At 30.7% G+C, this 13,473-nt stretch overlaps 1 protein-coding gene across 2 annotated transcripts in view; it reads left to right on the top strand.

The window, feature by feature from the left end:
• The window catches only part of TMX3 (thioredoxin related transmembrane protein 3), an 83,945-nt gene extending 71,051 nt beyond the window's left edge, over window positions 1–12,894 (top strand). For both annotated transcript variants that reach the window (XM_012544115.3, XM_012544116.3), the window contains 3 exons: window positions 6,318–6,447; window positions 7,198–7,266; window positions 9,535–12,894. In XM_012544115.3, coding sequence (XP_012399569.1) covers window positions 6,318–6,447; window positions 7,198–7,266; window positions 9,535–9,807 — 472 coding nt within the window. In that variant the 3' untranslated portion in view covers window positions 9,808–12,894. The remainder of the gene's footprint in view (window positions 1–6,317; window positions 6,448–7,197; window positions 7,267–9,534) is intronic.
• The last annotated feature ends 579 nt before the right edge of the window (window positions 12,895–13,473 follow it).

Here is a 13,473-nt window from a genome sequence, read left to right as displayed (position 1 = left end):
AGACAAAATATCCTTTTAGGGAAAGATGGGGAAAAACCATCACTTAAAGCTGCCCGTCAAAAGCAAAAGTTCATCTAATGAAAATAAAATTTTTCAGTGATTAAACTTAATTTCTTTAATTTTCAATAATTTCACAAATTGAATTTGCTAAAAATAAACCATCAGCTGAATTTATTACATTTTATGCCAGATGTCACATTTTTAAGTCTTTTTTTTTCTTGCTACTATTAAAATTCAACTTTATCATTCCTAAAGTAAACAATAATCTACAAACTAAAACTTAATCCAAACCTAAGTCCCATTCTGTGGGAGAAGCTCAATCTAAACTTAAGCTTCCCTAATCCTTGAGGGTGGCCCCAAATGTAATCTTATCTTTAATTTTGCCAGTCCCTGGGGCAACCAAGACTTGTAACCTAAAAAGGCAAACCATACTCCTTCCCTGAGCTGGGGGAGAAAAAAGGAATCAAGAGTAAGAATTCCTCCTCTGGAAACAGTTTTCTGAGAAAAAACAAAAAAGATTAACCAGAGTATTCCAAGGAGGTTTCCTGGAAGTCTGCCACTTCAGGGATCAGAGTTCTGATTTCTAGCTGGTTCACAAAAATTGGCAGATGAAAGATGAAATAAATGACAAAAGAAATGTGTTCCTTCAGTAAATATTTAACTACCTACTCTGTTCAAGTATCATAAGTATCAGAATTTTTTTTAAAAAAATAAGTTATTTTCTAGGCTAGAACACTTGGCCAAATTAATAAGATGAAAATTTAATTAAGTTAAATTTATATTGTTTTAACTACTTTTAAAAAAATAATTTCACATATGTAAGTGAGAAAGTGTGATCATACAGCAGTTTATCTCCCCTACATATGGATGTTTTAACTGACTGTAAAGTTCAAATGATTCAGTAGTATTAACAAAGTAATAATGTCTGGAATCCTGTCACATTTTGTTTTTGAGACTAAATCTAGTGTGTTGTATTCATTGTGTGTTTTGTTTCAGAAAGGAAAATGATAAAATATAGAGTGTTCAGAGGTCAGAATGACAAAAAGCCTTTAGTTCATGCCATGGAAGAACTGGAGATATTTTAGGCCCAGAAAACATAGAGTTTAAATATTTAATGGGATATCTTGTGAATGATATTAGTCTTGTGTTGATTGGCTGTAGAAGCCAAAAGTCAGAATAGCCATAGAAGGCAGAACTAGAAGTAACAGGTAAAAGTTTCAGAGAGGATATTTTAGGCTTCATGTAAAAGAAATGCTTTTTAAAAAAATTGGAACTAGCTCAAAAAATAAAATGGGTTACCTAAGAAGAGATGGTACACTGACTTAAGGAAAGCAAAAACTTAACTATCTTATTTGTCCATTATGTTGTATAGAGGATTATTGTTAAGATTTGACTTATGTGGCATCAGAGGAAACTTAATAAATCTAAAGTTAAGTGATGTGATCACTTCAAACTATTCTGTGATATAATTCCTTCCTTCAAGGAACATGGATAATAAAAGAAGTCTGAATAATAACCTAAAAAATAATGTGGAACAAGGAAAGATATGAAACCTTCAGAAATAATTATTGAAATCCTAATTTCTTAGGATAGTAGTTAATTTTCTTCTTAAAAATGAAAACAGTTGTAAATCAGTCGTTAATAACTCAGAAAAATTATATACAAGAGAATACTTATGTTTATAATTTTATGGACTTAAATTGATTTTAGTATAAAAATAAATTTATGCAGAGCACTGGCATAATTTTTATCACTCATTGAAAAAATGGAATAGTGAAATCCATTTAAAATAATATAATTATGCCTTTACAAAATGAAAATAATTGTCTTGTAAAGAAATTACTAATTCTGGTTATGAGTATTTAATTTTGTTTGGGATCTTATGTATGTAATTAAGAATATGGAAGAAGTTATAACGTTAATTTAAATCAAATTTGTAAAAAAAAATATATATTTCTTTCAGAATAAATTGTTTAATTTTGTTTTTTCCCCCTGAATTTTTTTTTTGGGGGGGAATGGTCTTGGGTCCCAGTCCATTCCATTAGAAGGATTTATAGATTCAAACAAAATGCACACTAATTCCAAAAAGTAGTAATAAAAAATACTAAGTACTTCATACTAATAATAACAAAGGTTGATATTTATATCACATTTTAAAATTTGCCACGGATCTCATGCATATGTATATGTGTTTGTGTATATATACATACTTATTTAATCTTCATTACCAGCCTTTTGAAATAGGAATTGCAAATGCTATTGCTATTTTATATATGAGGAAATTGAATCTTACATAGAACTTGTTGAGTTTCAGGGGCAAAATTTGAGTCAGTTTTCTCTTAACTCTAAGTCTAATGTGCTTTACCTTACACCTTGCATTTATGGGGTTTATAGAGGCTAGTTTTCAGGTCATGAAGAAGATTAGAAAACTTATTTTTTTTTTAGTTTTGATCAAGAATGGAGTGTTAATGATTGATTATTATATAGATGATAATGTAATAATTTGATAAAAAACACATCTGTGTTAATATCAAACACTTAAAGGGAAATTTTATATGTAACTTATGAGATAAGTTTTATAAGTACATCTCTGTGTGTGTGTGGGTGGATGTGTGTATTTACTTACTAAGGTAGTAGTGAGAATCAAGTAAGATATTTGTAAATCACATAATATAGTGATTGGCATATATATAAGAACACATACATACATATGTACACACATATGTATATGTGTAGATGTATACACTACATATTATATATGCTAGTTATTTTTGTTGTTATTATACATGCTTGCAGTACTACCAAATTATCTGACCAATTAAACAATCTTGAAAAATCCTTTCAGTAACTGAAATAGAATTTTAAAGCTCAAGCAAGACTTTTTCTTTCTTTTTTTTTTTTTTTTTTTTTTTTTTTTTTTTTTTTTTTGGCTGAGACAATTTTGGTTAAGTAACTTGCTCAGGGTCACACAGCTAGGCAATGTTGTATCTGAGACCAGATTTGAACTCAGGTTGTCCTGACTTCAAGGTTGGTGCTTCAAGCAAAACTTCAAACTCAAGTAGTTTGAAATCATGATTAGGTTTATGTAAGTTGCTGGTATGATAATTACAATTATATATAAGGAAATTGGGACTTAGAGAGGTAAAATGATGTGAATTCAAGTGATCCTTAATGGTGTACTAGAACCAGCCTTCACTATAGTTGTCACCTCAAATCCCTGGGCTTTCTCCCAGTGATTTCATCAACTCTGTGGATTGAGTTATTATGTTTATGCAAACTTCCAAATCTTTACATTTAGGCTTAATCTTTTTTTTTCTTTATCATCATTCTCATAATTCCAATTTTCTACTAGGTATTTGCATCTTCTTGTCCCTTAAGCATCTCAAACTCAGTCTGGAAGCTTCTTGACATTAGAGACTTAAATTTTTTGTCTTTCTAACCTTAATTCTTAGCCCTCACCTGTTCTCTTGACATAAAGAACTCCCTATGAAGAGATTATGCAATGCAAATCTGTCTGTGTTTTATAATTTTAAAATCTTTAGAAATAATTGGGACACTAATAGATTAAATAATTGACACAGAATGACACAGAATGTGTCAGAAATATATTTGAACCCAAAATCTTCTGACTCTCAGGCCACAATTCTACCCTTTATATTTATTCTGTTTTTTTAATCTGATACATAGTTAGTTGCTTTTTATATGCTTTTTGAAACAAATTGAATTTAGCATGTCAAAAATGAAACCCATTATACTTGCTCCAGACCTGTGGGCAGCTAGATGGCACAATGCATATAACACTGGAGTTGGGGACAGGAAATCTGATGTTCCTGAGTTCAAATCTGGCCTTAGAAACTTACTAGGTATGTGAACCTGAATAAGTCACTTAAGCCTGTTTGCCTTAGTTTCCTTATCTGTAAAATGAACTGGGGGGAAAGGAATTGGCAAATCATTCTAGTGTTTTTCCCCAGAAAATCCCAAAAAAAGTCATGAGGACTTCTGAGAAACTGAAATGACTGAAAAAAACTAAATGACAACAAACTTAACTTTTATGTAATTTTTCACTTTTTATCAAGGGCGCTATTATCCTTCTATTTGTCCTGATTCAAATGAACCATCATCATCATCACTAACAGTTCTTCATTCTTCCTTTACTCTCCCAAATACTTCCCAAGTCACAGAAATTATACTTGCACTACATTCATGTGGCCATGTGTTTAAACAAGCTCAGGAGATTCCATGTTGCTTCTTAAAAAAATATTATAAATTCTTATGGTTGCCATTTAAAGATTTTCATAACATAGTTTTCACCTGTCTCCAGATAGTTCCTTCCCATTCCTCCCATTCTCTCCTATTATTTCCCTTTGTGTATTCTAAATTCTAGCTAAATTGTCCCTCTTGCTGTTCTTTGAACTTGGAAAGTTATCCTTTAATTTCTTGGAGTCATTTAGTGGCTGCAGTTGAAAGAGTATTGACTTTGTCATACATTTAGAAATCAGTACAGTTGAAAATCTATTGACCAGACTAGACCCAAAGGACTTAAATTCAAGTTGTCTTTAATATTTAATACCTTTATTTTCTTGGGTAAATCATTTTATTTCCCTAAAATTCAGTTAACTACAAAATCAAAGTAGTTTTTCCTCTTCTGCATTATTAAAGCTATGAAGTATTTTCTTTGTAATAGTAGTTCATCATTAATACTACCATTTTGAATTCTCAGTAACTCTTATTAAATTGAATTAAAAGTAATGGAAATTACTTTTCTCCATATAAATCATTTCATTTAGGGCAAAGGAGGGGAGAGTAGAGAATTGTCTTATGTAAAAGTAAAATTCTTGTTCAGTCTTTTTACAGTTGTATCTAAATTTTTTGTATCCCCATGTGGGTGTGTTTGTTTTTTTTTAAAACCTGGAATGGTATTCCATTTCCTTCTCCAGCTCATTTTTCAGATAAAGAAACTAAGGAAAACAAGATTAAGTGACTTACCGTCATATAATTAGTAAGTGTCTGAGGCTAGATTTGAACTCAGAAAAGTGAATTTTTTGACTCCATGCATTGCACTTTGTCCACTGCCACCTACTAGCCATAACTAAAATATTTCAATATAAAAGTTGTTTCAGTGTTAGAGAATTATTAATTTGACTTAATTGGGAAAAATCTAACTTGAATTAGTTTAAAAGTCTAATTATGTAATATTTTGCAAAAAGTAGTTTCTCTTTATAAGTACATGGTATAGCTAAATTGTGACTGATTGTACTAGCTTTAAGAAATATATTCAAGTTTGTAATTAGTATATTGAATAAAGAGAAAAAGTATGTTATTTCAAGTATTCCAAAATTTATTAAGGACTTATAACTGCCATTAAACTATAATTCTCAAAGAATTTCTCTTTGTTATTCCTGGTCTTTAAGCATTTGAGTGAGCCTCAATTATGCTTTTTAATGTCTTCAGATGATCAGATTTGAGTTTATTAAATTTAAAAGTTTCAGGTAATAACCTTCATCCTATTTTTAGTTAATTAAAATAGTTTCAAGACAGGAGGATAATTTTCCACTTTGCATTTCAATTGCATTCCCATTTTGGCTTTATATTTAAGGGAGAAATCTTTCTGAGTAAGTCTTTTTGTGAACAATTTTCATATTCTTTGAAATGTATTTTTCAAATTTGCATTATAAGTCAGTCTTACTAAACTAGCAAGAAAGACCAGGAATTCTTGGTACATTTCTTAAAATGAACAGACAGCTTATCCAGGTGTCTATATTCATAGAAAAATTTGTGAAACTTTAAGCTACTCATTTTTGAAGGCAATTTTAAATAAATACTAAATATTTATCAGAAGTCATATTAAAAAGTAGTTAATGCTGAACTTTGAAAACTGAAAACATTGTTTTGAAAGGCAGGATGTACTTAAACGTGACAGCATTTTCTCTATATTGATTACAGTCACCTAAAAAGAGCATATATGATCTTAACACTAAGTTTTAGGAGAAGTATTGGGATCTAGTGAATAGGGAACTGTTCTTAGACCCTAGAATCCTTGAGTTCAAGTCTCTCCTCTGACACATACCATCTGAGTGACCCTTTGCAAATCTGTAAACCTTTCAGTGTTTCATGCAATTTTCTCAAGACTGATTTGCAGGCAAAATACTTACTTGCCTTGAAATAGGGAGTTTCTTCATCTGGGAGTTGTCTGTGGAGCCAATGAACTATCAGTTCTGGTCCCTGTATTTGATGCTTCTTAAGTTTTCCTTCATATAAGTGTACTGTGAATTTCTGTGTTTTGACCTCTTTTTTTTTTTTTTTTTTAACATTTTCAGTGAATTGAGTATTCCCACTGTAGTTGCAATAAATACTTCAAACCATCAATATTTTCTGCCAACTAGACATATTGAGAGTACTGAGGATGTGATGCAATTCATCAGTGATATTTTGGATGGCACAATAGAAGTAAGTGGCTTAATTCAATTTAAATAAAACTAAAACTATTTGGGGGGAATATATATTTTTGGTTCAGTTTTTTATTCTAAGGGGTATGTACAAAGTACCAAATGCTAATCATAATCTTTGAAATGGAAATCTTCCCCTGCTTCTCAATTTTGTATCTTTTTTTTTTTTTTTTTTTTTTTTTGGCTTCTGTGATTTATTCTTACACTTCACCTTATTTTCTATTTGATACATCTCTTTGTTTTCCTTCTCATACATAGGAACTCACTTAGAAGGAATCTCAGATGTTGTCTATTCTAATCTAAACCTGAGAGGGAAACTGTAACATTTCTAATATAAGTAGATATTTAAGTTCATGAGAAGCTCTAGGACTGGGTAATCCTTTACCTTCCTAAGCATCAGCACCTAGGAAATTTGTCTTTACAATATGCCAACTTCTACCTTCTGGACAAATTTAACAAATCAAATCCATCTACCACAGAACTGTTCTTTATATTTTTCAAGATACTAAATTCCTTGCCAAATCTTTTCTTCTCTAGACTAAGATCCCAGTTTTTTTTAACCAATCATTATTGGTTAAAATAATGCATGATCTTCAAGACATTTGACTATCCTGATTTCCCTCTCCTAAACATTCTCTATGTTTTTTTATTATTTGAAAGTATTTTCTGTTAACAATTTTAATATGATGTAAATAGAAATTTTAATATGAACACTTTGTGACTCTAACTTATATTTTGTATGAAATTTAAGGCTCGAGGTGGTGATGGAATTTTGCAAAGATTGAAAAGAATATGTTATGATGTCAGGACTACTGTTGTGGTATGTATTTGTTGGAAAAAATTAAATGATAATGAAAGATAAATAGATTTTTATGATTCATCCAGATTACATTATCATTACAGTAAAATCTCGAAACACAAATGAGTGGAAGTTGTTTTTTTTAATTAATCAGATTTACACCATTCCATGGGAAACTAATTGGCACAGTAGATAGTATCCCAGGCCTGAATTCAGGAAGACTCATTGAGTTCAAATCTAGTCCCAGACACTTACTGTGATCCTGGGCAGGTCCCTCAATACTGTTTGTCTCAGTTCTTTATTTGTAAAATAAGCTGGAGATAATAAGGGCAATTTTCTCCAGTATTTTTGCCAAGAAAACACCAAGAGGATCACAGAGAAGTGGACCCAACTAAGATGATTGAACAACAACAAACCACTTGGTATTTTTTATTGACAAATAATTTTGTCATCTGGAAAATAGTACTTGTTTTTAAAGACTTGTGTAAGATAAATGAGTTAATTGTAATTCAATGTTAGCTAATTGATAGTAGTATAGAATTTAAAATCCTCCATATTATCTAGCCATTGATAAAAGTCTTTTCTTTAATTTCTGTGGTTAATGCAAAGAGATAGTTAATTTGAAGTGCAAGGTAGAAAATTATTCTTATTGTCTCAGAACAGATAGTACCATCTCTTCAAAAACAAAGGAGAAGATTTAAGAAACATCTGATACTGAAAGAGCATGGCTGACAATGAGACTGTTAAAATAACTTTAAAATCTATTATTGGATTCTTGGCACATTAACTAATGGACAATGGATTGCTTTGAGACTATTTTTAGGACTTATGGACATGTATAATGTTGTATATGAAAAATTATTTACCTCAAAGCTTACAGGAATCATTGGATTCCTGGCACATGAACTAATGGACAGTGTGTAAATGTGTAAATTCTCATGTTAGTTCATGTTGTTTGTTACATTACTACTAGCCTGTGTTATATTGCTGTGTGCTTATGTAACTATGTGTAATGCCTCCCATATTGGTGGATTTATGTACACCTTATTTCAAGTGAGCCCCTCTAGAAACCCACTAATCTGATTTGATTTTCTATTTCCAATGGCTTAACAGTTCGTAAAGATTCCAACAATCTAGGATTAATTTGCATTGATTTCTGTATAGACCATGGGAGCTGATAAAGTCACCAAGTGAGATAATGTACAGAGAGAAAAGGATCCAGAACAGAGTCATGGAATACATCCACAATTAAGTGGTTCAATATAATTGCTTATCCAAAGAAAAATATGAAGTAGCAGTTGGATTTATAAAGAGGTGTACCAAAAGAGAACAGTCATAAAATGTAGAGAAAAAGAGTGTACAGAGATGAAAGGAACAAAGGGAGGAAATGGATGTGTTTGTGTTTAGGGGAGAGAGAGGGGGAGAGGGAGGAGAGGAAATGAGAGGGAGGGAGGGAAGGAGGGAGAAGGGAGAGGAGATAGATATGGGAGAGAGAGACAGAGCTTGTGTACGGGGAAGACAGAGGAAGAAAGGGAGAATTGGCTATTATTCTTTATTTTTGTGAAAGGCACAAGTTGAAAAAGTCTCTGTTCTCAGGTTCATATAATAATTGGAAGAAACATCATATAAAAGAAAATTCAGATGCAGAACAAATGAAAGGATCCAGGGTACAGTGACCCATGCATTTTTAGGGATTACTAGGGGACCAAGCTGACAGTGATTGGAAATTTTCATGGTGAGAAACAAGATAGAATTTAAATCATCAAGACTTGAAGGGCAAATAGTGAGGCCTAGTCTTTTTCTCTCTTCCTAGAAGAACCAGACTTCCATCTTGTCCAAGCTTTAATGCTCACACTAAAGCAGATCAAATGAATTCTGAGCGACTCCATTGTTCCTGATGCTAACATATCTTTCTGTCCCCTGTCCTACATAGGAAGGAAATAGTAAACCAGGATGTTTGCTGTTGTATTTTGTTAATGTGCCCAGTAGATAGCTGTTTTGAAATGGATCAAATGAAATACAAGTTAAACTTCATAGATTTGCTATTTACTGTTTCTTAGAAAGTAAAACCCATAGGATTTATGTCTCTATACTTTCAGTTTTACTACTGTTTTGTAATCATGCATATGTAAAATTTTACAACTTAAGTTGTTATGTGTTGAGAATATGAAGTAACAATAAAGATGTGTGTGTTTATTTTTATATCAACGCTAGTTGAAAACTTTTTTTAAGTGACAAAATGATATCTAAATAGAACTGAGTTCTCTTTTTTTTTTTTCTTCCTCCCAGTCTGTATTTAGAAGCTCACCATTTTTGGGTTGTTTTCTCTTTGGCCTGCCACTGGGTGTCATCAGCATCATGTGTTATGGAATCTACACTGCTGACACAGATGGAGCTTATACAGAAGAGCGAATTGAAGTTTCTAAAAGGGAAACTGAAAGTATAGATACAAGAGAAGAAAGCAATGAGGAGGAAAAAAAGGAAGAAAACAGTGAGAATTCTCTAGTACTTTCAGATGCAGAGCAAGAACCCAAAGATATATTGGAAAAGAAAAATGACTGAATCTTCTATGATTTAGGTTATTTGATAGGATTTCTAATTAAAAACAAAAACAAAACAACAACGTTATTTATTGAATTTAGCCATTTAATCATGATCTTTGCTGAGGAAAACATCTGATGTATTTTGCTTGTATAGATTCCATGGACTAAAAAATCTTCCCATATTTTTGGGAAAAGGTGGGTCATGTGGATTTTAAAATGTTCTTTTTTTTTTTTTTAAGAAGTTTTCAAAGTTTACTATTGATAAACAGCATAATAAGAAATTAAATCAATTTGTATATTCCTTTATCTGTATATTATCTAACAAAGTTGAGGTTCTGGGGCAGAATATTTCCATCTGTCAATAAGATAGAAGATCTGTTTTCATTTAGAACAATAATAACACTCCCAATTACATTTTTGAAAAAATTAAAAGTAGGTGTTTATCCTGGCCATTTCAAAGACAGGCACTTTGAATGTGTTAAGACTTGTAATGATTTCTCCGACATATAACAATTCATATTATTCAGATTTTGGTAGATAAAAAGAATTTGACCTTATGTAGCATAGCAGTTTTATTTCAGTGATTGAAAGGAGAATAAATTTTTCGTTTACATTCTCATGAAACTTATGTATAGATCACCCCAAATCCCAAATCAGCAATGGTATGCTTGTTTCTATGTCTTAAGTGAAATTATTTAAAGAAATATTTTTAAACCAGTCAAAATTGTTAGATTTGCAGTTAATCCACAGAAATACACACTTTTATTGCATAGGCTTTATTTAGGTAACGTTGCTTTTAAAAGTTGTTGGCATAAATTTATTAAGACAAGTTATGTAACATGTTATAAAACAAAAACTCTTATAAAAGGATCTATATTAAGGTCATCTTCTACACATCTCTCCATTGACCCTATCCTTTCATTTTGTACCCTTATTTAAATATTGTGCTAAATCAATACAGAGGTAATATCTACAAATTTTATTTTTTCATGCCATTGTATTTATTTTAGTTTGAGTTTACATTTGATCATTTTAGCTACCATTTGAGCAGTAAGCTATTTATGGTTTGTGAACTTAATTGTCACAAAATCAAGTTAGCTCATATAATGTATTTTTCTTAAATAGTTATAAAAGTGATTTCTGATTCAAGCCCAGGATACTGAAAGTGTGAGTTATCTTATTTTCTGTTCCCAAGAAGCAAACCTTTGATTAGCACTAATGTCATGAGGATCACCATAGAAACTAAACAAACTTGATTTTACAAGTACTGTGACAATATTAATATGGATTTCATTGTGATCCCTTAGGCTTATGATTTTTAATGACTCTTATTGCAGCTCTCATTCTTTAAATATATGCCAGCCTCATTACTCTTTATAATAAAACAAATATGCCGTGGCACTAAATAATGTTTCTAAATGAAACTTAACTAATTTTTTTTTTTTACATAGTATACTATCTATAATTTATTAACAGATTTCATCCCCAGTAGTATTTATTCATTCTCTCTTTTGGATGTTAATGTTAACTTTCATATTATATAATAGTTGAATTTATGTGATCACAAAGCAGTTTTTAAAAATTACCAATGCCTCTGTTGAGAGTCAATCTAAGGTATGAATGCTAAAAATCATGGATATTAGGAAATTATAATCATGTTTGATCATGTATCTTTCTCAGATTTAGTCAGCATTATTTTGGACCTTGAAAATTAAATAATCCATCTATAATCTCAGCCTAAAATGAGTGACCTCAGGAAAAATTATACTTATTTTGTATATAGAGAATATTGTAAGTGTTCTTAATAGATACTCTGAAGATTCATCTTTATGATTTAGTGATTTGATTTTATTTCATTTCTTTCCCCCAATTGTTTGTCCTGCTTTCCATTTTCATTTTAAAATTTGTGCATCAGAGAAACTTTCACCTTAGTAATTTTAGGAATAGAAGATGACTCCATTATCTTTTTTAAAAATTGTCTTGTTGAGACATCAGAGTAGCAAATTTTTTAAAATGTATTTTATCTGCCAACTCATTTAATATAATTCTGGTTTATTTATTACTATTCTTTTTCTCCATAGTCTCTTTGCCCTGGAAAATTTTTAGCAAAATTATTATGTGGTCTGAAAAAATATTTAAAAATCAAACTCATTGCTTGTTTATTTTTTAGAAGAACTAGTTACCAATGGTTCCTGGGTTTATATCATGTTTAAAATGAAATAACTACAATATGAAAAATGTGGCAATTTTGATTTCTGCTTTTATTTTAATTTAGGGTTTTGATGGATTTATTTTGTTTTGTTTTTTTACTCAAGCATAATTTTGAGTAATTCCATATGGAATTCAGAAAGATTGCAGATTCCTGCTTGCTAGTATTGGTGCCTAGATAATATTTAAAATGAGAGGTTTTTCAACATTTTCAAAGAGAAATTGGGTTAATGGTTTTCTCAGCCTGTCTATATGTCTCTCTCCAAATTCTCTTTCACATTATTTCTTACTGTAACTAATATAGCCTAAAACTTTCTAAGGGAGTTTTCTGAAGAGTTTTTGTCTCAGAGGTTCTATATTCTCTCTAACAGACAGTGCTTGCTGGCCCCTGCTGTGGAAATAATATACCAAATATCTGGTAGGCTGTCCAGCCTAAGTTTGCAGAAAGGCACATGTCTAACTCAGGTACAGATGAGTTGTTCAAATAACCAGCTATGCTGTTTTGTTTTTTTTTTTTAAATAACAATTTAAATGCAGTCACATTCTTACCAGTAGTTCATCCCAAAAATACATTTTTCCTGGGATGAAGAGCAAAAAAATCACATACCTATTCTTAATATCTTGATATTGTTATAATAAATTAGTTTGCAAAATGACAGATTTGTGACTTAATTTGTGAGATTCGTTTTGGTTTATTTTTATATATATATATTTTTTTTTCCTGAAAGAAATTAGATGTCTGAGTCCAAGAGAAGGCAAAAAATACTTTTCTATTACTTTACCTTGGACTAATTCTGTAAGGGTTTCTGAAAATCTAACATACTGAATTTACGATATGCTGCCTTACGGTACTGCGTGTAAACTTTGTTTTTCTACAATAAATCAATAAAAAAATTTAGTTTTACTGTATTTTTATTGTCTAAAAAATTCTAATATTCTATTTAGGATTGGGTAGTTAATTATAAAATAAAAATGGAATATGGGATATAGGTCAATATACCATTGCCCCTCCCCCCCAACTTTTATCCCCTGAAATTGATACCTTAGTGCAACCTACATAACCAAATCCAGGTTCCTTTTCTTTTTAAACAGGTATTTTTATTTGTTTTTGTTAAGAGTTGACATTAATGATGGGCCTTTTAAATGAACAGATATGTATGAGACTCCTATTTTTTAAAATGTTTCTGCACTTGAACTTTTGAGTCAGTTATTTTTTTATTTCTCGAGATTGAAAAATGGGTCTTTGCAAGTATAAATTCTTATGAGTTATCTTTAGTTTGAATAATAAGTTTGTGCTTCCTCCAAGAAGCACAAACTGCCCCCCACATTTTTTAAGATCTTTGGATGTTCCAGAATCCACTGTACATAATATTTTTACTAATATAATTTGATAAAATATTTGCATTGACTTAATTTCCCTCTTATTTTAGAAGTGATGTAATAGATTTTGAGCATGAAGAGGTGGTAAATCATTAGA

This window comes from Sarcophilus harrisii, chromosome 1 (genome assembly GCF_902635505.1).
Source record: "Sarcophilus harrisii chromosome 1, mSarHar1.11, whole genome shotgun sequence".
NCBI classification, from domain to species: domain Eukaryota; kingdom Metazoa; phylum Chordata; class Mammalia; order Dasyuromorphia; family Dasyuridae; genus Sarcophilus; species Sarcophilus harrisii.
The sequence above is the reverse complement of the archived record's forward strand: the minus strand, read 5'-3'. Positions and strand labels throughout refer to the sequence as shown.